Raw genomic sequence first — 23,630 nt, forward strand, 5'->3', positions numbered from 1 at the left:
TCCAAAGTGTCATCAAACGCTGAGGTCTGCAGGCATAAAATCCTCAATCAAAATATGAAACAAAAAAAAACATTTATGAGATAAAACTGCCGCTGCGGTCGCTACAGTGAACTGGCTTCTCTAAATGCGCTAAATGTCACGTGCCACTGCTGAAATCCAGCCCTTCCACATATACACGGCGAACGACACACTTATCAGTCAGGTGTCATGGCAAAACACTGGAAAAACAGGGTGATAGGCGACTCAAATGGAACCAGCACTTGTCAGCCAAGATGGATCCTGACACCAGAATATGCTCAGGAAATGATTAGATAAAAATAACAGAATCCGCCCCGGTGTCTTCGAGGAGGTGTGCTGGCGGCTGATAAAGGATTCAGATTTATGTAGCCTTCACCAAAAGAAGCAGATATTATGTTTCTTGAAAAATGGTACATGGAAGCCTGGCTCTGATGTACAGTACACTCAACAGAGAGCACTGAACAAATACTGAGGGGTTAATATTAAAGAGGAAATGAAAAACAGCACCAGTTTGGCAGCGTCATGTCATATCTTTGGAAATCGATTCCAACTCTTGAACAAGTTTGTTTGTCCTTGCATATTGACAGTACGTCGAGGTGCCGCACGCCAGCAGCATGGAGCGAGGCCCTTTGTAGATGCTGTAGCTGGTTTGAATATGAGAGGAAAGAGCTTAGTAATCAAGTGGGCAACGCTCACATCAAAGATGTTTTGTTGAATTACACTCAAGACCAGTGACAGCAGTGGAGCAAATTCTGGCAGCTCAGACACTCATCCAACCCCTGCATCAACGCCGATCAGACCTCCATTACTCAGCGACACGGCACCTACATGAAGGCTTACACTTACTCCCCTGTAAGCCACCAAATTCATTTCAAATTTGTTCCAGCCTCATATGCAATAACCTATTAGGCACATCTGTCCCCAAAGAGCCCGGAATGGCCCCTTAACGGTTCAGGAGCCAAACTGGACCCAGCACAGAGCGGAGCCTGTGCACTTTGAAACTGCCCACTCAGCAATAACGCCTTAAAGAGACAGTGAGGAGGGGAGGGGAGGAGTGGGGACATGATTCCTCTGAACGCCATGAGAAAGCAGATCCCTCCCTGTGAATAAACAGAATAAAAATACTTTACTCATCCCAAGCTGTGAAATTTCGCTTTTGCAGCAGCAACATTCAGGCACTCGGCATCCTAAACATAGAACTCTGACGGTAAAAATAAACAGTATAGACATTATTTACAGAATGTTGTGTTCACATAACGCCGAACACAACAGCTCCATGTGGAACATTCACTATCACTCAGGAGATATTTACTGTTCAACAGCAGAAAGTTTTCAAGGTCACAAACCTAATGTACGAGTGTTCCAATCAATACTGTAACTTAACAGGATTAGTTCATGATAGGATTATTTTTTTCCAGTGGCTATGCACCGTCCTGTTGTCATGTAAATAACAATGGAAGCTTGTGAAATGTATTTACCAGAAATAGTATATGATCAACTTTGTGGTGGAAAGAGGCTGAAGATACAACATAACTCTGTGAAATATTACTGGACACAACTGTCGTGGCAGCAGCTAAAGATAAAGAATAAAAATAAATTCATGAATAAAGACATCATCTTTGCATCATACTTAAGCTGCACAGACCTGGGACATAGTTTAATAGTTTGTTCTCAGCAGGTGTTGGTGTATTTTTGTTCTAAAGGAGGAAAAACAAAAAAACATCCTTGAAGACTGAGCAGAGCACAGCTGTTTGGACACCCAGCACCTCTGCTGGTGCAGACGTCATGTCATCGGGCCCTTTGTTTTTTCATCACACATTATAATCGAGGTCTTTGCTGGTTTTTTCTAATTATTCTTAAGGTTTGAGTCACTTTTGTTGTTTAAAAAAAAAAAAGCTTAAAAAAAAAAAACTAATTCTAATTTGGAAGCCAAAGCCCAGCATTAAAGTTACATTAGCCTTTACTCTGTAGCTGTGGGTGATTATTGCTCAGAAAAAGAAAAGAAAAAACACATTGCGCCAACATAAACAATAATAAACAATGTTTGATCAGAGATAAGGATGAGGGCTGAATGAAAGACAGAGCTTTTAAATGTAGATAAATCAGAACACATTTGAATGTAAATGAGGAGAAGAGAGAAGGGAAATTAATGACAGCTTTTACAAAACAGAACAGTCTCAATAGGCAGCTGCAGAACCAGAGCGCAGACAAACGCTGCGACACAATACATATATTGATAAAAAAAAGACAAACCACTGAGCGCTCGCTGCGTCTCGCTCACATGATCTAAGCATATTGTGCTGACCTGGATTATTTATGATCCCCCTCCTCCTCCTCCGTTCACGCCAAAACCAATACCTCCACATTCTGTGATCCTTCTAATGTTCTATGAATAATACCTCTGAGCACTTTGGTTCATTCCATAGTGAGCCAATTATCGCCCATTAAACAGAGGAAAAGAATGAAATCAGGAAATGGGCAGATTACTGCTGCCAGCCTGATGATTAGACACGTAGTCTGTGGCTGAGAGTTGAATCCAAAGAAAGGAAGAGAAAAATCAGGGTGGGCAAGGTGGACATGTTACCTCCTCACTCCCCGGTAACTACTGCAGAGGTAACACTAATCTGCTTCAGCAGAGCGGTTAGAAGAGCATGTGAGCTGTGAAGGGGCAGCTCCCTGGTGTGAAAGAGTGTAACTTTATGAATGTGAAACATGCTGTTGCTGAGAAAAAAGTGGATAAATAATAAAAAAAGACATTGGCAGCTCACAGACACGGAAACCTGGCAGGCTCTGAAATGGCAGGTAACATGTTCATCTGCCTCAGTCTGAGTGGCATCTACTCTTGATGGAAGGCCATTTAAATCATAGCATAGAAATTTGTAAAATATGCAGCATTCATTGGCAGAGGTACTGGCAGTACAAATTCTTTATGAATTCTATGCATTTTAGAATATTAAAACTCAAAAGATGCTTATGAATCACAAACATGTGTCAGTGGGAACTGAATAATGCCTTATTAATTATTTAAATGCGTGTTCACACCCATAAAATAAGGTTTATTGTGTCGGTATTGTTCCTAAATGCATAGAAAAATGGACAAGCTCTGTGATCATCCAGATTTCCTGAGAAGCGAATTTGAAGTTCCAATAACCAAATATGGCCAAAAAAGGTGGAGCTTGAATAGAGCCAAGGTATGTGGGGGTGCTTATAGAGTCTAAGGCTGATTATCAGACTGTAAGTGTGTATATTTCTGCTGTAAAGACAAAAAATGTCTATATGGATAGATTCACTGTTGGACATCAAGTGGCCACTGGAGGAACTGCAGCACTTCCTGGTTTGGGGTATTTGTTTATATGTATTTATGTATTGTCATTGTGTGTATTCATGCAGACAGTGTGTGGTAAATGTTGTTGTACGATACGATATAAGTGTGAAAATTAACAATTGAGATGAAGCAAGACACGTTCAGAATAATTTGACACTGAAATCAATTCAAACTGTGACGCACAAATTCCACCTCTGATCTTCAGTTAATAACACTTAGTAAGGTTTGAGCCACAGAGATCGATCAATCTATTAAACAAGGCAACATTAATAAACAGGATAAAATTATAATTAGTTCATTATTTCTAAGGCAAAAAAAAAAACAACGGAGGACTTGCTGCTTCTCAGTCAGACCGTAGACACATCTCTGATGTGAAGGTTCCAGCTCAAGCTCGCACTCGCTTCAGCTGAAGAGGGAATTTACTCTTAGCTGCTCAGCAACAAGCCACTTTAAAGCGACGCAGGCATTTTATATGCAGCTCCATTGTGCCAGTGGATGGTGCTCAGCTTTTGTTTATTATGGTTATACATCTTGCACTCACTGTAAAACAAAAAAAAAAAAACAGGCCTTCAACTAATGACTCATCACAGAGAACACGAGCCTCGTGTTTACAGGGACTGAGCAATTAAGTGGCTGCCAATTACAACAGTGACTAATATCTGTACTGAGAGAATCAAGTGCCGACTGATACCCCTTCAAAAGTATAGTTTCCTTTCTGCAGCTGTAATCTATATCTCTGAGATAACAATGCATCAAATGACAACTCAGAATCAAAGTGAGCATGACGAAGGGTCAGCTGTGATGATTTTTTGGCTCTGTGGTGACTTTGGGTGCAGTTTTGGTTCAAACTTTCAGCAGCAAACATCAAACATGAAGTTCACAGAGAACAAAAAAAAGGAGCAGCTACATGACAAAAACTTGAAAAAATTATAATATTTAATAACATCAGGCAGAAGAACGATGCTAATATTTCATGTGGTTTTCATGTAAATTAGAGGTGGGCAAAACAAAACAAAAAAATCCACCTCTCACAGGAATCATGATTCTTATCTTTGATGATTCACTTCACAAATGCTAAAAATTGTAACAGTAAATAATGCAGCGCCCACCTCAGAGCAGTAACAGCACACCATGCTGGAGTTATCTTCAGAAAAAGAACGTGTTTGGGTGCATCTGGGATTTGAATTAGCTTTAGCAAGGCGAGGATGAAGTACTTTGTAAATACTCTGCTCTCACTATCACAGACGGACCAACGTTGCACGCAAGGAAAAGAAAAGAAGAAGAAGAAATAGCTGACAAACACAAGTACTCAAACATCTACCGGCTGGGTGTGTGTGATCTGTTCCGTTTTGTTTCACAGAGCCCGTGTTGTTCGTTCATTGTTTTAGATAAAAGACAGCTTCGACTCACAGAGGCTGTTCTCCACTGCTGGAGACATGACATGAACAGCACCGCAGCGGAGCACATGCTCATAGAGCAACATGCGCTCATACACAACAGGACACTGCGCATCAAATGCTGCCGCTTCCCCAAAGACCAACAAAGTCCACACACTGGGATGGAGGCTGTAGTGTTTCTTGGCTACCATGACGATGAGTCCTGAACAGTAGATCGTACACACACCTATTGACACTGACCACAGGGGGGCGCAATTACTATTAAAAACCATTGACAGTAAAAACTATGGACAGAGCTTCCGTGACGTCACCCGTTTGTTTCTGAAGAGCCGTTCTGAGGCTCGGTGGGAGGTTCCAGGACGTTGATGACCGCCGCCATGTTGGCAGCGTCACGTCCACCAAAACTCCAAATATGGACAAAAAGGGGGAGCACGAGCGGGGTTTAGGGGGGCGGGCGATCGTGGAAGCAGGAAACTAACGTTGTGATACGTCAAATGTCTGTCACCCAAGCGGCAACGCCCATAATTATGCGTAATTTTAAGTCAGAATACCATTGAAACGAGTTGTAAAAAAATTCACCCCCCCCTACAATTGACACTAGAAGAGAACCTATCATCTGAGACCAGAGTGGTTTTTTGTACCAGGCTGTAAACATGTTAATTTCTGCTGTGAAGTCGGCCATTTTAACATGGGAGTCTATGGGAAATTACTCGCTTTTGGAGCGAGCCCCCAGCAGTTGCGGCGTGAATTACAAGTTTTGCCACTTCCGCATGGGCTTCAGCTTTGAGCCCCGAAGGTTGCCGCTTGTTAAAAACATGTTTAAACATCATTTCCATTGTGAGGAAAGGGTGTGACAAAAGAAAATTATAATTATGAAGCATTTTAGAATCTTTTCGCTCACTGTTTTGGTTTCCCATCAAGCAAACTGTACAGTCTTCTTTCAAAATATGATATTACTGCTTAAAATTAATAGCAGTTTAACAATAGATAATTAAAAATCACATTTTTTCTTAGCTTTTTGGCAGTAATATGGTGTAAATGCAATCCATCAAATGGTCTGCAATCAGAACAATTACAGCAGATGTCCTGCCAGCACAAATATTGTAAAACAAGGGAGAATGCATGAATAAAATACATAATTCACTACGAGACACTTGTATTATTAGCTCTGTTTTTCATTACCACACAGCTTTATAAAATTAGCATTAGTAATTCATTGAAAGAGCGTCCATTTGTCAGTGTTAGACGCAGTGATGAAACAACTTTTCTCATTGATACTGATGTCAGAGCAGGTTTGTTACCGGAGGAGAATGATAACTGTGTGCTTAGCTTTTTTAAATTAAGTTAATGGCAGGTCGGATAAGTTTCACTGCCTGCATTTAATTCAGTTTTTATTTCTAAACACATACTGCACTTTCTCTATTTAAGACGAGGACACCAGCTGCTTCATTTCCGACTCTTCTTTCAGTCATATCATTTCAAATGTTTGTTTTTTTTTACATGAAGAAAACACCCACAGTCCACAATAATGCTATTCAATGATAAAACTTTGTGTTCCAGCAAGTGCGATAACAAGTAATCTATGATACACACACACACACACACTCTCAGTGTTTGCAGAATGAACACTGCTGTCATTTCAAATGTCTTCAGAGAACACAGTACCTGAAATGTGGCCTTGAATATAAAAACCGACTGGCTACACTTCACCCTGCACCCATCCCGGTCCTTTTGATTACTTTCTCATTTGTAGGAGCCACCCAAGGTTCTGTTTATTGTAGGCCACTTCATTATCGTCATGTGGTCAGTGTGGTTGCCATGGTGTGACCATTATGGCGTGTCCTTAGAATTTCAATTATCATTCACAGTCCGATTTGCTCTGCAGACATCACTCGGCTGCACAGATATCAGTGAGTGGAGGTCTCGGCTCCACCCCCTGAGCGTCACACGGCCCCCCGTCATCGTGTCTCTGCTATAGCTGCCGTTAGATGTTGTAAAAAAAATCATGCTAATGTTTTCTTCCCCACTCATATCTATTGTTGCATAGGCCAAATCATGACACAGATCCCATTAAAAGTCACTCAGATGTTGCCTCTGCACTGCAATTAAGCAGATGCCCATCGTGTAAAGTGCGCCGTCACTTCAGTGAGCCACTTTAGCCGCATCCCACCAAACTGCTGCTCATTTTTTTAAGCAAAGGGTGTCAGTTCAAATAAAGCACAAGTTCGTTTAGATAATAACCAAGCTCCCGCTCAATGACAACGAAGACAAATGGCAGCACAGTGGCGCTTCCCGTAAAGGAGGCGAGCGCTGCGTTCCACACTTACTTCAGTGAGCCTCATTTGTTTACAACAGTTCCTCTTTCATCACCAGAGTGGGAAACAATGGTCAAGGATAAGAGGCGGATTGTTTCTACTTTGTCATTATCCCTGTCCCATCGATGTATAGATTGACAACCCCCCCTTTGGTCAAACTCCACACTTGACTTGGAGTCAATTCTCACTACGTCTCCCATGTGTGAGAAGGGATGTGTGAAGAATCCGATTGTATGTACGGCATGTTTCATCTGGGCGTACACTTCCTCCTTCCTCAGTTGGAGTTTCTCCCTCCACTGCTGTACATCCGCATTGGATTTATTCATCGTCCCTTGTAAGAAAGTATTGATTGGATGTAAATGATGATCTGTGGAATGTTTTCAACTCAGCAAACATGTGACAGACTGAGGCAAAGACAGCGTCTGCTGTGCTGATGAATGAATAAAGGGAACATTGACACACTTAAGCACTTTTTCAGGTTCCAAGTCCACAAAAGAGAGAAATCAGTGGCAGAATGAGATGTTACTTTATCTTTGAGGACAGTTTCCATGACGAGAACACACATACAAAACTGAAGCAATGAATTACTGCATAAGGCCGATAATATAATCCTCATCCGGCTACATCTTTTCATGTCTGATGCCACATCATCCTTTTACAATAGGGCTGTGTACATGCTTGGACATAAATACATAATGCGGCTCTCTTTGTACAGTAACTTTTAATTGCTGTCCAAAGCACTCATAAATATTTGATGTTGTGGAAATCCCAGCAGACATCACCATTTCTGAGAAGAGCCTGCTAAGGTAAGAGACATCAAAAGGAAGTGTCAAGAAAATGTGTCAAATATGTTTCAAGAAATGCTCTGAAAGGGAATATTTGAAAGTGTAAAAAGTTGTTTGATCTGAGTAGACAAAAAAAAATGCAGCCAAATGCAGAAAAGCAGTCTTACTGTAGTAGCCACTCCAAACCCTGACCTGGCGCTGGACCGCCATCTCTCATGGGACTAGTGTCAATGCAGCCTTGTGTTCTGCCTAAGCATCAATTGATTTCTACAATGACACATGGCCCTGCACCACCTATTATGTGGCCCTGGTAACCTACTCAATTCATTAAAGCCAAATACTTCTTTATCAAGTGCCTGTGTGAGTAAGGGCTGACCATAAAACGGTTAATTTCACAAAGTTTGCTGAGGATTCTGCATTCATAACACAATCTGCAGTATGAGAGGTCTTTTAGATTTTAAAGCTACAAAGCAGAATTAACTGTCGACTTCAGGCTTTAAAAAATGTTGCTATGTTAGCATAAAAATTGACATGCCCTCTTATTTCATTCATTTTTTTTCCCTCCATCCTTAAGGCGACTCTATCAGGTCACACAAAGGAGGTTGCAGTTAACATATGAAATGGATTCTCACACGCACCACTGATGAGACAGAGATAGTGAATCAAGCAAAGCGTGGCAGAGCAATGCCAAGATGAGACAGTTCAAGTCACAATTCATTTTTTTTTTTTGCAGCTGCAGATACACCTCGCAGTCACTCTCTTCAGTGTTACACACAAAAAAAATGAGCATGTCACAAATGATAAAGCTCCGTTTGGACCTGAGATCTCCACGACAACAACACAAAATAACCGACAGGTGCTTGAGGAAACAATCAGCACAGGAAAAAGGACAAAATCCACCAATAAGCGTGATGTTATTGTCTGGTGACATATCTTATGGTTCATAAGCAGCGTCAAAGCACATCTCCAAACACAAATCTGAGCATGTCAGCGATAATAAAACCAGCTTAAATAGTGAAATATTGAACACTTCCTCACCACAAACACGCTCTATCAAACAACAGTATAGCAGTAATGTGCCAGCTAAAAACAGCTGGCCATTAGAAGAATTCATTTGACAGGTCTAACAGTAGTCATGTCAACCACAGCAGGAGGCGGGAACAGCGCAGGCAGATGTTATGGATCAGCTTGTTTCCCTGCACAGCAGAAAGACCTTTAATTGAATTCATCCGTGGATGCTTCTTGATGACAAATCTTTACAAAACAGGAAAATAACATTTAGGTGTCCTTGCGGATGCTTTATTGCCGTCTTTTAAATTTGAATCCATGGTCGCCTGACGACCCACAGAGCAGAAATATGTCATGACTATTGCTCACTGTAGACAAAATATTGGAAAGACCTTTCAGTACGACGGGTAAAAGTTTAATTCTAATCTCAGTTTGTCTTTCTGATGTTGCATAATAATGACAAATGATTCATGTGGGAAGATGAAGACAAAGCTGGAGAGGACACAGTGAGCTGATTAATATTTGAATTCTCTGCTGACATTTTTATTCCCAATTACAACATATTAAGATTTTTTTCTTTTCTAATGGTAAAAAATGGACAGATAATGCATTAATGCGAACCTGTTAGTAATGGTCACAGCCTTGAAAAACGCCCTCTGCCTTTAACATTATTATTTAAATCAGACTTTAGGAACAAACAATCTAATAAAACACTGATTACATCTGTGTACTCTGGTAATTACTTTTCATGACTTTCACCCCCAAGTGGTAGCATACAATCTGCACTGACCTGCCGAATTACCAGCCAAATGCCTCCCCTATCCAATTAGTGCCCAAAAGATCACCTCAGAGGCACACTAGTAAAAAAAAAACCTTATTTTAATAAATCAGACTACAACAGGAGCATTAGAGCTTAAGTTTGTAAAGTTGCTGCCAGTGAATGTTATTTGTTTTAAGGGAGATAACATTCCAGGTGTCGTGTGAGTGTTTAATTTGCTGAGTAGTAAATGCTTGAGGTTAATACATCAATACAGCCCCTAGTTATATGACTCATACATCATCAGTGTAAGGCTGTGGAATTGACAAATACGCTGGTGTTGTGCAATAACCTTGAATTTCTCTACAAATGTCTGAAAAAAATATATTTATTCCGAGGTCCAGTTGTGTGTTTAGCAGCAGAGCAATGTGTCCATTTAGTTAAAAACCAACAAAAACACAGAGTTCACAGCCTTTGTTCTGCCTGAGCATGCGTTCGCCGGCAACTGCATCCCACTAATTCACCACGGAAGACATGAAAAACAGTATTGAAATGTTTTTTGGGCAATGAGGAGAAAAAGGGAAAGGCAAGTTTTATAATGCATGTCCTCCTGCGGGTGATGTCTCTATGGTATAGTCAAAGCCCTGGATCTCCTCTCACAGCTCTCATTAAGGCAGTGGTTGGTGTCAGACACTGGCAGAGGAGAAGGATGATTTTATCAATGATTTAATTAATCATCAAAACTCCCCACACTCTGCACACACATTTCCCCCTTCATTCATTCGTCCTGCCCGTCACTCTTCCTTCCTTTATTTAAAGCCACGTATCGCAGAGAAGTACACACAGCAACACACCTGCTCTTTTTTAAGGCACTGCAACACAAGTAGCTTTGTCCTTTTTTTTTCCTCTCAGTTCTGCCCCTGACTTCAACTTGCTCCCCTCACAGATCAGCAGACAGCGAAAAGTCCCAAAAAGCCCAATGTCGCCACTATTCAGGAGGCATCGGAGGAGGCAAAATTAGCACCACAAAAGGACAACTGTCTCTCAGCCTTCACAGAACTGAGAAAGATAATAGCCTAGTTCAACACATAAGCCCTTCCTTCCTCCTTTTAAGTCTTTAAACATGCTTAGCACACAGAGAGCCTCTGCCAGGACAAATTAAGGCTTGGCAGGACTGAACAGACCTTTAGATTAGTAATCTAAGATTGCTCCCGGTATGCTTTGAACCTATCTCCCCCCCTTCTCCCCTCTTTTGTTTCAGAGTCTCTAGCAGGATGAAACTGACAGAAAAAAAAAATCATTTTCTGTCATTTATCTCTTACCTGCTGTTGAGGCTCAGAGCTGGACAGAGAAGCAGTAAGCAAATAGCTTGGATGAATTTCATAGCTGTCTCACACTCCCGTTCCTTCTGCCTTCTCAGATGCTTTTTTGCCTTTCCCCCGTGTCTCTCTCCCTGCTCTCTAGCTCTCCCACTGGCTGCCTGGGTTTTTTAGCGCACTCTCATACACACACACACACACAGAGAGAGAGAGAGAGATAGAGAGAGAGAGGCACCGAGACACACAAGCAGCGAGGCAGACAGATGCAACACAGTGGCTCGGCGAGAGGGAGGATCTCTGGCTTTAAATAACACAGGGACATGGACCGACTTAGTAATGGAAAGGAGCGGGTGGGGCTGAAATCAAGAGAGGGAGATGTGGGAGTGATATGATGTCAGCGCCAGTGTAGCTTCAGCTATTGGTGAGAGGCATTTTTGTGCCGATGTTTGGTGCTGGTTGTTCCCCCAACAATACATGTCTCCATTCATTTCATTCTGTTTACTTCTGATAGGAGGAGATATACAGCAGAACATTTAGAGGAACAACAGAGCGAGCTCAGGTTGGTAACAGCAAAGTCACACTTCACTAAAAAAAAAAAAATCTATAGTGTAATGAAGCTTTGTGTAAAAAAACAGATAAGGTTAGTTAGAAAATACACTGGGAAAAAAAATCAATAAAATCTATTGGGGCGAAATTGTAAAATAATGAATTATCATTTTCAAATCTCTCTCTTTGCCTCTTTTTTGTAACACAAACAAAAAGTTCCACACTATTTTTTTTATAATGTGAAAAACTGAAAAAGAATTGATTTTGTTGGTTTGTCTACCAAAAGGCATTTTTCCACTGCAGGAACCTACAGCCCACATACATGTGCATGGTCCCCCTCCTGCAGGAATTTTCCCTTTAAGGAACTTTTTTAGCAGTAGAAACACACGGGGGTGATCCACTCTAAGTGGGGTTGGAGTTTCAAACAAAAGACAAGCAGCTTATTGGACCAAAACAGCAGGACCAGCAGAACAAAGGAAGAAGCTGAGAGAAATTGATTGATTACATCACCTCATGTGCCGGATGGATCCAGGATGGAATGGAGAGGCAGAAAGGTCCAATTTTTGGGGTCACTGCTGTAATCAATCATGCCATCTTGCGCAGCCTGCGAGTTCCTGAAATAGTAAAAAACACCTGTATATGAAGTTGTCAGCATCAATCAGGGTGTCACAGTCAATTCTGGTCACTGATTATTGACAGACATCAGATTACAGGTGTATGTGGGGTGATGCATGTATAAGAGAACACAGAACAGGAGAAGACAGTGCAGGTGAGGAGTTAATAGTTAATGATTGGTAAAGGTTATTGTCCTAGGACGGCCACAATAAGGTCAGTTCTTAGCACAATATTTTCACGTTACATTCTACCGCACAAAGAAGATAGAAATAAAGATGAGGTTCTATCAATGGTTTAAAAATTCAGCAGCTAACAAATGGCTAAAAGACTGCAAACTTCATCAAGATGTTTGTAGTGACATAATGATGTATGGTGGTGTTTACTCTTCAAACATCATAAAACAATTGCACAACATTCTAGAAAAAACTCTTGCTGGACAAAAACTGTGTTTATTTTCTGCAGTAATCCCAAAGGCAGTGGAAAAATCCTGGGACTACTGTTCCGGGAGTTAGAGCCAGCAGCTAGCTTGCAGCTAACAGCAAAGGTTGTTGACTGAATGTCATACACTAGAAGAACCAAGGGAGCCAAAGACAGATGCAAGGCTCACATATTTGTCTGAGGAAGCCTATGTATCCCATCACTACTATGTGGAAGCCCAAGGGTTAACTGAACCATGAGCAGTTTGAAAACAAAACATCAGTATGATGGTACACAATACAAAAAATATGAAGCAGAAAGAACATCAATAGATAGGACCTAATTGATCCCTGAAGAGAAATGAAGTATCAATTATATTTAGATATTGATAGAAACACAGAAATTTGTAATACTGAGGTCGCGCTTGCCTTTGAAATCTAAGGTTAACCTTGTGAAAGTTTCAGAGCTACAGAACAAAATGTTGAGCACTGAGAGGATGTTCCATGTAGTACAGGTAGAATATTAAGCAGTCCATACAAAAGGTGGAGGTCACACACCATAGGCATGATGAATGATTTCCATTACAGGTTTAATAGAGGTTGGAGTCTGTTGCACCTCTGTAGTAGTCCATTTTCTACACTCAAAGATTCGCAGCCATTTATTTGGTTTAATTAGAAGTTCATGCATGGAAACCCCGTAGTGACCAGTTGTAATGAGTCTGCAAGACCGCAGCTTGCCATGGTTACTGGGGAGCGCGTCCTCGGCGGACCTCCATAATCTGTCTCAATCACGTCTCACATGGGCTCGAAACTTGTAGTCCCACCGCAGCGAGCCAACCTGTTGAGCGCCTTATCATAATGAAGAATAATTACCATGAAATGAGCATGAATTGTTGATATTTATGCAAGATTACATTTGGATAAATCCCCATAGCTAAGCCTGAATGTCACATCAATTGATTTGTATATTTTGTTCACAATTGCTTAATTTAAATTTTTCCCTAAATGAGATGCCTCGACTAAGTCAGAGCCAGAGCACCGCTGACTGCATGTTCCGATTCCTGCCTCGATGAAAACATGTTTTTGTGAGCTCGGAGCTTGTTTGTTTGTTTGTTTGTTTGGAAGACTTGCACAAGCACCAGTGATATTAGGGCACGTCCTATTGTATGTTTTCAGTCCTAGTTTAGGAAACAGAAAAGGTTCCATTTTTCTGTCAGTACAACAAATTCCAGAACGAGTGCTTTCAGACGAAGCATTCCAACCGAGAATGCTATTAGCTAAAAAAACACTGCTGTGAAGCTCTGTAAGTAACATAACAAATATTACCCTATAACTGCATATTTCCCTTCATCATTAAACACCATAAACACCCGAGGAGTGATGCAACAGATATTATGTAGGCATTTTTTTCCCCTAAATTATGGTGATTAGGTCGAAATAAAAAGTTCATATCTCCGTTTTTTTTTTTAATCCTACTGGGGTTTGTGCAAAAGAAGTGATGAATATTGGACTTAAGCAGCACAATAAGGAGGATCTAACACAAGTGAAGTTGCTGAATCACTGATTTTAGACTCATCATTGACAAACTAATAAGAACGGTGTAGAACATTTCACAGTGTTTGTCTGGTTTCTCTATTGTTCTGAGGACGGACAGAGGCTGTTACTCACTCCATCAAAGGAGGCATCTGGGGTTTATATAATGTCAACAAAAAAAGAGGCAGTGCTTGCACTCCGGCTGTCAGAATATAGAAGACGATGCTCTCTTTGTGCCTCGGAAGCCAAATATTCTTTGGCTGAATCCAGCATAAAGTGCTACAGATTTAGATCTGCTTTTGTTTTCTTTGTAAATGCACCATTCATCCATTGGCAAATGGAAAAACACAGCTGTTTGCTTCAAAGCTGCTGCAAAATGTAGCCAGTCTAAAGTTTTGTTGTTGTTTTTGATGTACAAAGGTGATCAGTCAGGTCATCGTCTTGTCATGTTGGGATGTCAGTTATTTAAAGAGGACTCAGTGTACTGTATATTGGTTCATGACAGATTACACGGTATAAAGGTTCTGTAGCTTTTTTTGTCCACATTTCCCCATATCCAGAAGGATTTTCTTATTGCCTTCTGGTCACAAGCCCTCAGTCTTTTCCTCGAGGCAACAACAAGCTCAACAGGCAGCGTTTCCACTTCTCCTTTCAATGACATATCCAAGGACAGCCATACTGACTGACAGTTTCCTGAGGAAATCAAGATATCTTGATTTCGTGCTGGCTAAAATAATGGTCTGTCAGCGTTGTTCCTGCTTTTACCGACGACTGTTTGCTTTCTGCAAAAGACGCTGCCTTTCCCTCCTCTGCTCCTTCTACATATGAATAATGAGCTTGAGAAGATAAGTTAGCAAGTACGGAAATCTCCATAGTCTATTATGTATGTTTACAGAAAGGGTTGCAATAGAAGAGGGAAGGGAAAAAAATCAAGCATTCTCTTGCATAAATTTCCATTCTCAACATCCACAGTGCCATTCAATGTCTTGTGTTGAAAAGGAAAGAGAAAACAAAAAGAGAGAGGAAAGTCTGGCAGAAAGGCTGAAGCTTAAGGCAGTTCCTTGTCAGCTGCCTGGTTCTCTCAGTGCAGGAGTATGGAAATGTGCTTTCACAGAACTGGTGCTGAAATAGGCTCTGAACATCATGTCTGCAGTGTTTAGTTTGTCAACATATGTTACGAACAAATGAGCCGAGATACTGGGAGAACAGCTTTAATCTATACGTAAACACAGATCCCCACACGGCTAATTTTGGGTGGTAGTTAGTTACTCATAGAAATAAAAAAAAAGAAGAAAAAGAACTGCAAACAAATGTCAGTCAAATCCAGCACCAGCAGAGGAGCTACAGACAGAAACACCAGAGAGCAGAGTGAAAAGTTAGTGTGAAGTTTGAGCTGTTTACTTTGGTGTGCATTATTTATGATGGATAAAAAGAGGCTGAGGTTACAGGCAGGTGTGTTTTAATTAGATTTAAAATAGCTTTAATTGATTTTATTGACGCTTGAGGGTGTAAGAAAAACAAACCCAAGGTTGTTGTTTAGCCTCCAACAACTTGGTTTTTAGATTTTATTTTCTGTGTACATTTTCAGTGTGTTTCAGTTTGATAAATATGTTCCAAAAGTAAGTGGACACCATATGTTGGTTTAGGTGGTATCGTAATGGTGCAGTCTACCTGATGTTTGCATTATTGAGTAATTATCCATGAACAGTTAATCAATGTATTCTGACATTAGTTTCTTGGCACCTTATACCACGTCCTACTCAATAATCACTCAATTCTGTCACCATAGCAACAGCTTGACCACAACTTCTTCTTATTCTTATTCCTTTTTTAGGGACCCTCCACAAACAAGCAAAACTAGATGTAACACAATGCAGCAACCACAGCAATTTAATAGTCAGGGGTTTTTATCCTTTTTAAGAAATATCACTGTTCATTTCAGTGTGCTTCAGCAGAGAAATGAAAAGAAAGAGAAGGAGCAATGTGCAATGAATATAAAAGGCAACAAGAAAAGAAGGTAACGAACACAAAGTGAGCAATAAATCCACTACTTAACACATGAAGACTTCCCCTGGCACACAAAAAGCAGAGAGCACTGACCCATGGATGACTTCAAAGACACCACAGGAACTCTTTCGTCACCTCCACAAAATGCATCCATTGTTTAAAACCGACTTCAGAATCCAAGGCTGAGATACCAATAATATCAAGCAGCATAAAAGGGAAGCTGTTCAGATAAAAATATATATATATATAAAATAATGTAAACACTACTACACTCTACTTTATAATGCATCTTGGGCACAAACACTATGCATAAACCCATGGAACACAGACAGACATGACATATTGTATCCTTAATACTGCCCAATGTCATCCAATAATCAGACCTGATTAGCATGAAAGCCTGCATTAGGAGGTAGCATGGTGGTACAGGTGGACCTTCACTTAAGACTGCTGGGTTTGCATCTCCCTGACACTAACTGCTCTAGCTCTAGCCATTAAAAAGCAGCATAAGTTATGTAAAGATCATTGTTTGTCTTAGAATATACATATATACAGATATATGTCTACCATGCCCCAAAAGAATACGTAGAGATGCAGCTACAGAACATATGTTGCATATTCAAGGACAGAAATATTTTTTTTTGTTGTGAGGATGGGCTGCTTTTGACTAAACCTCAATGGGACGTGGCTAGGGAACAGAAAGTCTTACATAGACTATATCATTCTGTTTAACAAGCTTTATCAGGCTACGTGGGCAGTCTGTGACGCATAGACCTCTATAAGGACACAGTTAGAGCACACAGGGCGTCTGATTGGCTGTGAAGCTAAAACTGAGTTTTGCACACACCATATTGCTAAATTTTCACGATCATACTGCACAGAATTCTTTACTTTGCTTGAACCATTTCATCATTAGACATCATTAAACTAAATGATGGTGATGAAGAACTGATGAAGTTGCTTGGAGCTGCAGCGACTCGTCTCCAAGAAACCTCTACAAGTCCAGTCGCCTCACTTCAACCTTATGAATGAAAAAACTGACGGTGATATTCACATTAAACCCAGAGGAAATTTGATCAGCCCGTTTTAACTGAGACAACAATCCCATCACATCACTGCTTATAACTGCAGGGCAGCTACACACAGCCAGGACACCCACCCACTTTTAAAGCTGCTAAACTGGCAGGACACCAACATGAAAGTGCAGTCAGATGCCAGGACACCAACTAGAAGCACTAAGACAGCAGGGCGTTTAGTTATGTTTAGTGACAAAACAGCCATGGATTAGCCCGACTATTATAACAGGATGTACACAATCAATATCATACACAATTAAAAAGCAACAAGGAAACCCCTCAGCCCGGCTTTGTTCACTCAAATGCATTGTTGTAATGTTCCAGCAGGACCCGGCAGAGCAGAGCCTTGGCCTTAAACCGTGGCGATGCTGCCTCCGGAGGGAAGCATTTGTGGGGGATTGAGCCTCAGTTTATTGTGAATCTGTTCGCCAGTGAGCTACTTACCCTGCATCCTCTGAGTGCAGGGCAAAAAACTGCTAAACAGCATTTTCGACAAATTATTCACCCCTGTGACTGCTGTAAGAAGACTATTATTAATTAAGTTAATTAAGTATAATTACGTGCTGATTATACTTTACATTTTAGAGCGGTAGTTGATACTGTTACTCAGAGTATCTAACATCAGAGGAAGACCTACATCAGCAACTTTACACGCATCTCATTTTTAGGAGTGTAGGTTGGAGACTAAACGAAGACGATGTGAGTGATATTTCATAAGCAGGGCAGAGAAAAACAAACCCTGCATCTCACTTGTGTGTGTGTGTGTGGGAGTTTTTCATGAGTGTAGGAGGAGACTGGGATGGCTAATATAGATCTTATACAGCAGTCCTGCACATGTAAGACAGTACAGCGTACCAATCTACTAGAAGGTCAGATTGACAGTTTATGTGAGACGTGCAATAAACACTCAGAGGTCAACAACATAAACGCACTTCGACAATGTCAATACCAACAAGAGTGTATTACACATAAAGAAGTCAGTGTTTATATTATTTGGGTTCGGTGTCATGTATAAAATTGCCACATTTCTCAGCCTTGAAAGTAGCACATTCATTGCCTCTTTTGATTGCTGCAGTACAGTATGTGCCATCGCCCTGGGCGATGAATCTGTTCATTTCCAGATCTATAAACATATAGATTTCTGGTTCCTGTAATGTCAGCAGCTTTGCTATGCCGTGGTCACCTCCAGGTTTTATGTTCAATTTGTGTTCTGTGTTCGATTGGTTTTTGGACCATTACTTGACCATTTCTGGAACTGATTTCCACCATGTTACCATCTCTCTCCCTCTCTCTCTCTCTCTGGAGTATAGCCTCTGGCCTTTAAAGGATGAACCCACAGGACACACACCAGACTATATAGGGCTCTATAGAATTACTCGTCATCAAATCCCTTGTTCTGAAACGCGTGCTTGATACCTGCACAAGGATTTTAACCTTTTTTCTGCACAAAAAGTCTGAATTAAATTTTGCATCGCTCAAAAAAATATGCCCACCTTTCCTTGAACATTTGCTTCTTTTCATTTAAACTGGACCTCTTTACAGACTCTCACTAGTTTTTGCTTCGTGTGTGTGCATAGCTGGTGCTCCTGCAGACAGTTGAAACAAAAAACACTCCACAGACACTCACTGACATTAACATTTACATCACATAGCCCCTTGTTCCCAGGTGGGCTCATGGAAAGCATAAATACACAGGTCAGGGTGGGTGGAAATAAAGGAGAGGGGCAAAAGGCAGCTCTCATATTCCACATGTACAAAGCTTCTTAGTGACTGTTTACCTGAATGCATTGAAATGTTTACCTTGATCAAAACACAGTAAGATGTTTTTGTGTTTTTGTGTAATCCTTACGTATCCTTCACCTTTCCAGTTTGCATATGACAACAGACTTAGTTGCAAAATGTAGAAACAACAGGCACTTTCTCATTTGTCAGAGTGAAAAATATAAATTAGATGGATGAAAAATTGGGAGGAATTGAATTTGTGAATGCATACAATATTGATTCGAACAGCTACTCTGCACTGAAATGAGATGTCCCTCATGGCAGAACTATTGTACGAGCAAAAAAACAAAAAGTAACCGAACTTTTCATTCTCTCCAAGTAATTGCTGTGGTATCTTCAGCCTGCAGTGCTATCACATGGGTAGGTGTATTTAACACACTACTCTAGAGGGGAGGGAACACTGAAGTACTACAAGAATACCAACTGAATTGTTTGAGGTGGAAGGATTAACAATCCTCATAATTCAGAAGCGAGCTGCTTTGTACACTCACTGGTGGATTTTTACTACCACCTACAGGTCAAAGTGTGAACTGCAAGTAACATTTAAACTGACCACAGTCACAAACATTTAAATTACAAAAAAAGCTACAAAACACACTTTAAAAAGAAAGAAGCATTCCTAAAATCTTCATGTTGTAATTGTAGTTCTGTCTCGCTTGTTTTTGTTCCCCCACTCCTCTCAAATAAGAAGTCAGGCATCCTTAAGACCTTACAATGTTGCCTCTGTTACCTCTGTTACACAGCTGCTGCATGACCTGGATGAACAAAATGCTGCTCACAGCAGAATTAACAGCACACTGCTGTAATGTCGGATACACAGCCAAGGACACGTGCCCTCCTCGTGTCAACTGTGGCCCTTAAAAAGACATTGAATAATTATTTTTACACATCCTACCTATTAATAATCCACCTTGTAATATAAACACTGCATGCATATTTTGCAACAGTTCCAGTCATCCCCATTGATCCTCATTGAGCCACTAACCTGGTTGTGATGTATCAATATTAAAGCAGACAACCATACAGCAACAGTTTGTTTACAGAGATGCTGACATATAATGCATAAGGGTAAAGAGGGGTTTAAAAAATGTAACCCCACAGCTGCCGTCTGCAGGATGTACATGCACAATTAATATGGGCTTCACATGAATAACTGCAGGAAGAGCTCAGGCTGCAACATAAACACTTGGCCTCCAGTCAGTCAGCCCCGGCGCAGGCCAGGAGGACACAAACATGCAGGTTTATCCGCACATCTCCGAGGCAGCTGCACTGCATGACAAAATGATAAAGACTGACAAAGTGCAGCTGTGCTGCCGGTAGGGAAAGATAAAAGGCTCGGCCGATGGGAGCCAGCAGTTCTAACCAGCAGAACCCAGTTAATATGCTGCAGTGATTTTAACCGGTGATAGTTTTTGTCAGATCCTGTTGCCACAGAGGGAACACAGACTTTGTCGACTGGAAGATTTCTTTAGAGACAAACTGACAGAAACAAATGCCGCTGGGACTGAGACGGTTCACTCCTGAATAACTTTTTTTATTTTTTCCTCTAAAGGCAAAGCAGAGTTTGTATGTGACTTGAACTCCAATACAGCATTCACATGAGATCTGGGAGCTGAAATGACCACTAGCTGCAGCTGCTCTATAAAATATGAATTTCCAGAACTGTTGTTATATTCTTCATTCATTTTTTGACCATTTTTTTTTTAAATTCCATGCCTCTTATGTCTGCAGCTGATACTACCAGCACAGTTTTCTTTGCAGATAATTATCAAATCCATTTCAAAATATCAGAGGAGTCCATAAAATATGATCAATGACCACACTTCGACTCCCCCATCTGGACAAATGATGGCATTAAAATGCCACCTGCAGGTTGATGCATCAATAGCACTGTGGAAGAGAAATGTTCATTCTATTCAGACCTGTCACTGCAGATCCTTACAGCAGATTGTTCTAAATTAAAATTGTGAACAGTTTCTACATGCCTGAAATGTGTCTTTAAGTATGCATGGTGGTTATTGAACTGTTAAATCCGTAACAGTGTCCAGATTCTACCCTGCATCTCCCCTGATGTGAGCTGGGATAGCATCCATGCAAAGGAGGACCAGATGGATGGATGGATGATGCAATATGCTTACTGACATTTAAGTGAACTATAACGCTCTGCTGGACCTGGAGTCTGCAGAGGGAAAAAAAGGGACCAGAATAATCTTTAATAAACTCTCAGCTATGCTTCTGCTTTCTCTGCGACTGCACATTTACAGGTATTGTTTACATTCTATCTATACTGTCTATAATAATAGCTCATCAGCATGCAGCTTATGGTGCTGGTTAACCCACTCCTCTGTGGGTCACTTCAAATAATAACCCAACAGACAATAAAGGTAAAGACATATATGTCTTTCTTTATAAGAGGCTGTTCTCTCACATGCCTGCTGTGCGTGGTGAGCTGGGTGATAGACGTGAAATGTGGACTATTTCTTATGAAGTATGTAATAACACAACCGCTAATTATAATCAAGCCTTCAGAGGAAATAAGGTTGAAAGAGTCAACACAGAGTCGAGATTCCTATCATGGAAAGACTGTGTTCTTCTCACCCTCTGTGATTGCTGTGGGTGTCGTGCCAGAGGGAAGAATTCTTATTAAAGGAATGTGGAGGACACAGCAGCATGGCTCTGGCTGTCCTGACAACCTGCCGCTGTGTGGCTGTGACAGGTCCGAGTAAATTTGGGCTCGGCCCTCCAGGGTCCCGCATAACTGAACTGTTCCAAAGCACAGGCAGGTCCCCGCCAGGGCTCTCTGAAACAGGCCCATTTGCTGATGTCGGGGAGAGAAATAGCCCGAAGCGGTTGTCATGTAATTCAGTTCAGATACTGATGGCGGTTTGTGAGCTTTACTTTACCATACCTCTTCCAGGAGTGATGAGCCATTACAAAAGCCCTTTGTTCCAGCTAAGCAGACAGGACAGAAGAAGTCAGCAGTCCTGCCCTCTTCATCAACACACTCAACTTTGTTGAATCTCTTTCCAGCTCATAGACAAGCAGTGTGTGTGAGGTGCCCTTTCCTACAACCAGACCATTAGAAATCCTGTTTTCTTGTCTAATAGACAGGTCGGGATGCTTTAGAAACTGGAGCAACAACTACAAAACCTGCACGAGGTATTTTGGAGGGAGCTCACTGGAGAACTTCCCAGTGTCTTTCTGTGGGTTTTGGCTGTCTCGACATGTCTTGGCTTTTTGTTTGATCCCAGTCTGAGTCCAGGATGTTGTGATCGGGGTTTTGGGAAGGAGTCTGTTGTGCCATCTGTTACAGGACTCCTTCTTGCTGAGGAGGACAGACCCATATGACACTGGTTGTATGTTTGGGGGGTGTTTTCATGCTACTGAACACATTTGGAAAGCTATGCTCAAATGCACAGGAGGATGTGGAGGATGAGGAGGATGATGTACCTAGATTCCTAGATTCATAGATAGATGGTTTGCATTTACACAGAAGTCCTCACTGTATATTGGTTTTATTCTAGCACTTAAAAACGACTCCAGTCGATCATCAGAAAAGATGCCTGTCATCAGAGGGTGACAGGCATCAGGGCCCATTCTCAACCAAGTGTGGTTATAAGCAGTAATGATGCTGTTAGCCTTTAGCATAAAGCAACACTGAGTACCTAGCATGACTGCAAACAACTTAACGGGTACTTCTTTATGCATAGCATCATGTGCGACAGCCTAACTGTATATGGTCTGCATCTTCAGGAGCAGATTTGTATGGTAATGAAGTGATGGCATTTCAATACAAATGAATGCAATTCTTGGATTATTTTGCTAAAGCCTTTATATTGCGACTGCATCCACGGCTGCCGATCAACGACTAATAAAACAAACAATGCATAAAAAGCTGCATTATTTGCCCGTTTAATCTGTTGAAACCCAACACTCATCTCCTAATTTTATTATTTTTCCAATTTCCATTAATCTCTCAAAGTGTCACAAACATTTGATATCCACTCACTTATAATTCCTGTCGGGGTACTGATGCCTTGGGTGGAGGATAGAACTGTAATCTTGCCCTATTCAAACTATGATCACACTGTCGAGGAGACTAATGGGAATCATTAGATGACCGATTACTATCTACTACTACTATTATTACGAACGGTCATTTAACGGTTAGAGGAAGATGGGCCATTTTAGAGACACCCTAACAGTATGGTACAAAGCCTGCTGTGAGTATCTTTGCAGGTCATTGTCTTTGCTATAAATAGTTGGTACGACAGTGGCTCATATCATAGACTATGAGGGTCCTCTGAGAGAAACATACAGGACTGTGGACGTAGCCAGTCTGTTATCACATGAAGACGCGAGATGAAGCAAGTGAGACAGACAAAGTTATTTGGCTTAGAATGGGGTGCCCAGCTGGAGACAAAATGATCAGCCCCCTGTGAAAATGTCATTCGTTTTAAATTGTTTCCCACATTCTGTCTAATAGAGCAAACGCACTTTAACAACTTTTCCGTTTTTTATCTGGAAACTTGTGTAATTTTACCTCGCACACAGGAACAAAATTATTTCCAAAAACATTAAAAATAAAGTCAGAATGATGAGCTGGTGCTGATACTTAATTGCATATCCTTTATGTTTGATATCAGTGCGGTGCCTGTTCTTCTTTGGTGAATCTTTCAAGCTCAAGCAGATTTAATGGTCTCCTACATAAACCCTGGTCTTTAGTCCATT

General features: G+C 41.0%; 1 protein-coding gene across 3 annotated transcripts in view; it reads right to left on the reverse strand.

Moving 5' to 3' along the window:
- luzp2 (leucine zipper protein 2) overlaps positions 1-23,630 on the reverse strand; it is a 197,387-nt gene that overhangs the window by 124,129 nt on the left and 49,628 nt on the right. For 2 of the 3 annotated variants that reach the window (XM_028401670.1, XM_028401668.1), the window contains exon 1: positions 10,928-11,109. In XM_028401670.1, the coding sequence (XP_028257471.1) occupies positions 10,928-10,989 (62 nt within the window). In that variant the 5' untranslated portion in view covers positions 10,990-11,109. Of the gene's footprint in view, positions 1-10,927; positions 11,110-11,980; positions 12,085-23,630 lie in introns of those variants that run through there. The other variant, XM_028401669.1, reaches the window with a different exon arrangement.

Source organism: Parambassis ranga, chromosome 3 (genome assembly GCF_900634625.1).
Source record: "Parambassis ranga chromosome 3, fParRan2.1, whole genome shotgun sequence".
Taxonomy (NCBI): domain Eukaryota; kingdom Metazoa; phylum Chordata; class Actinopteri; family Ambassidae; genus Parambassis; species Parambassis ranga.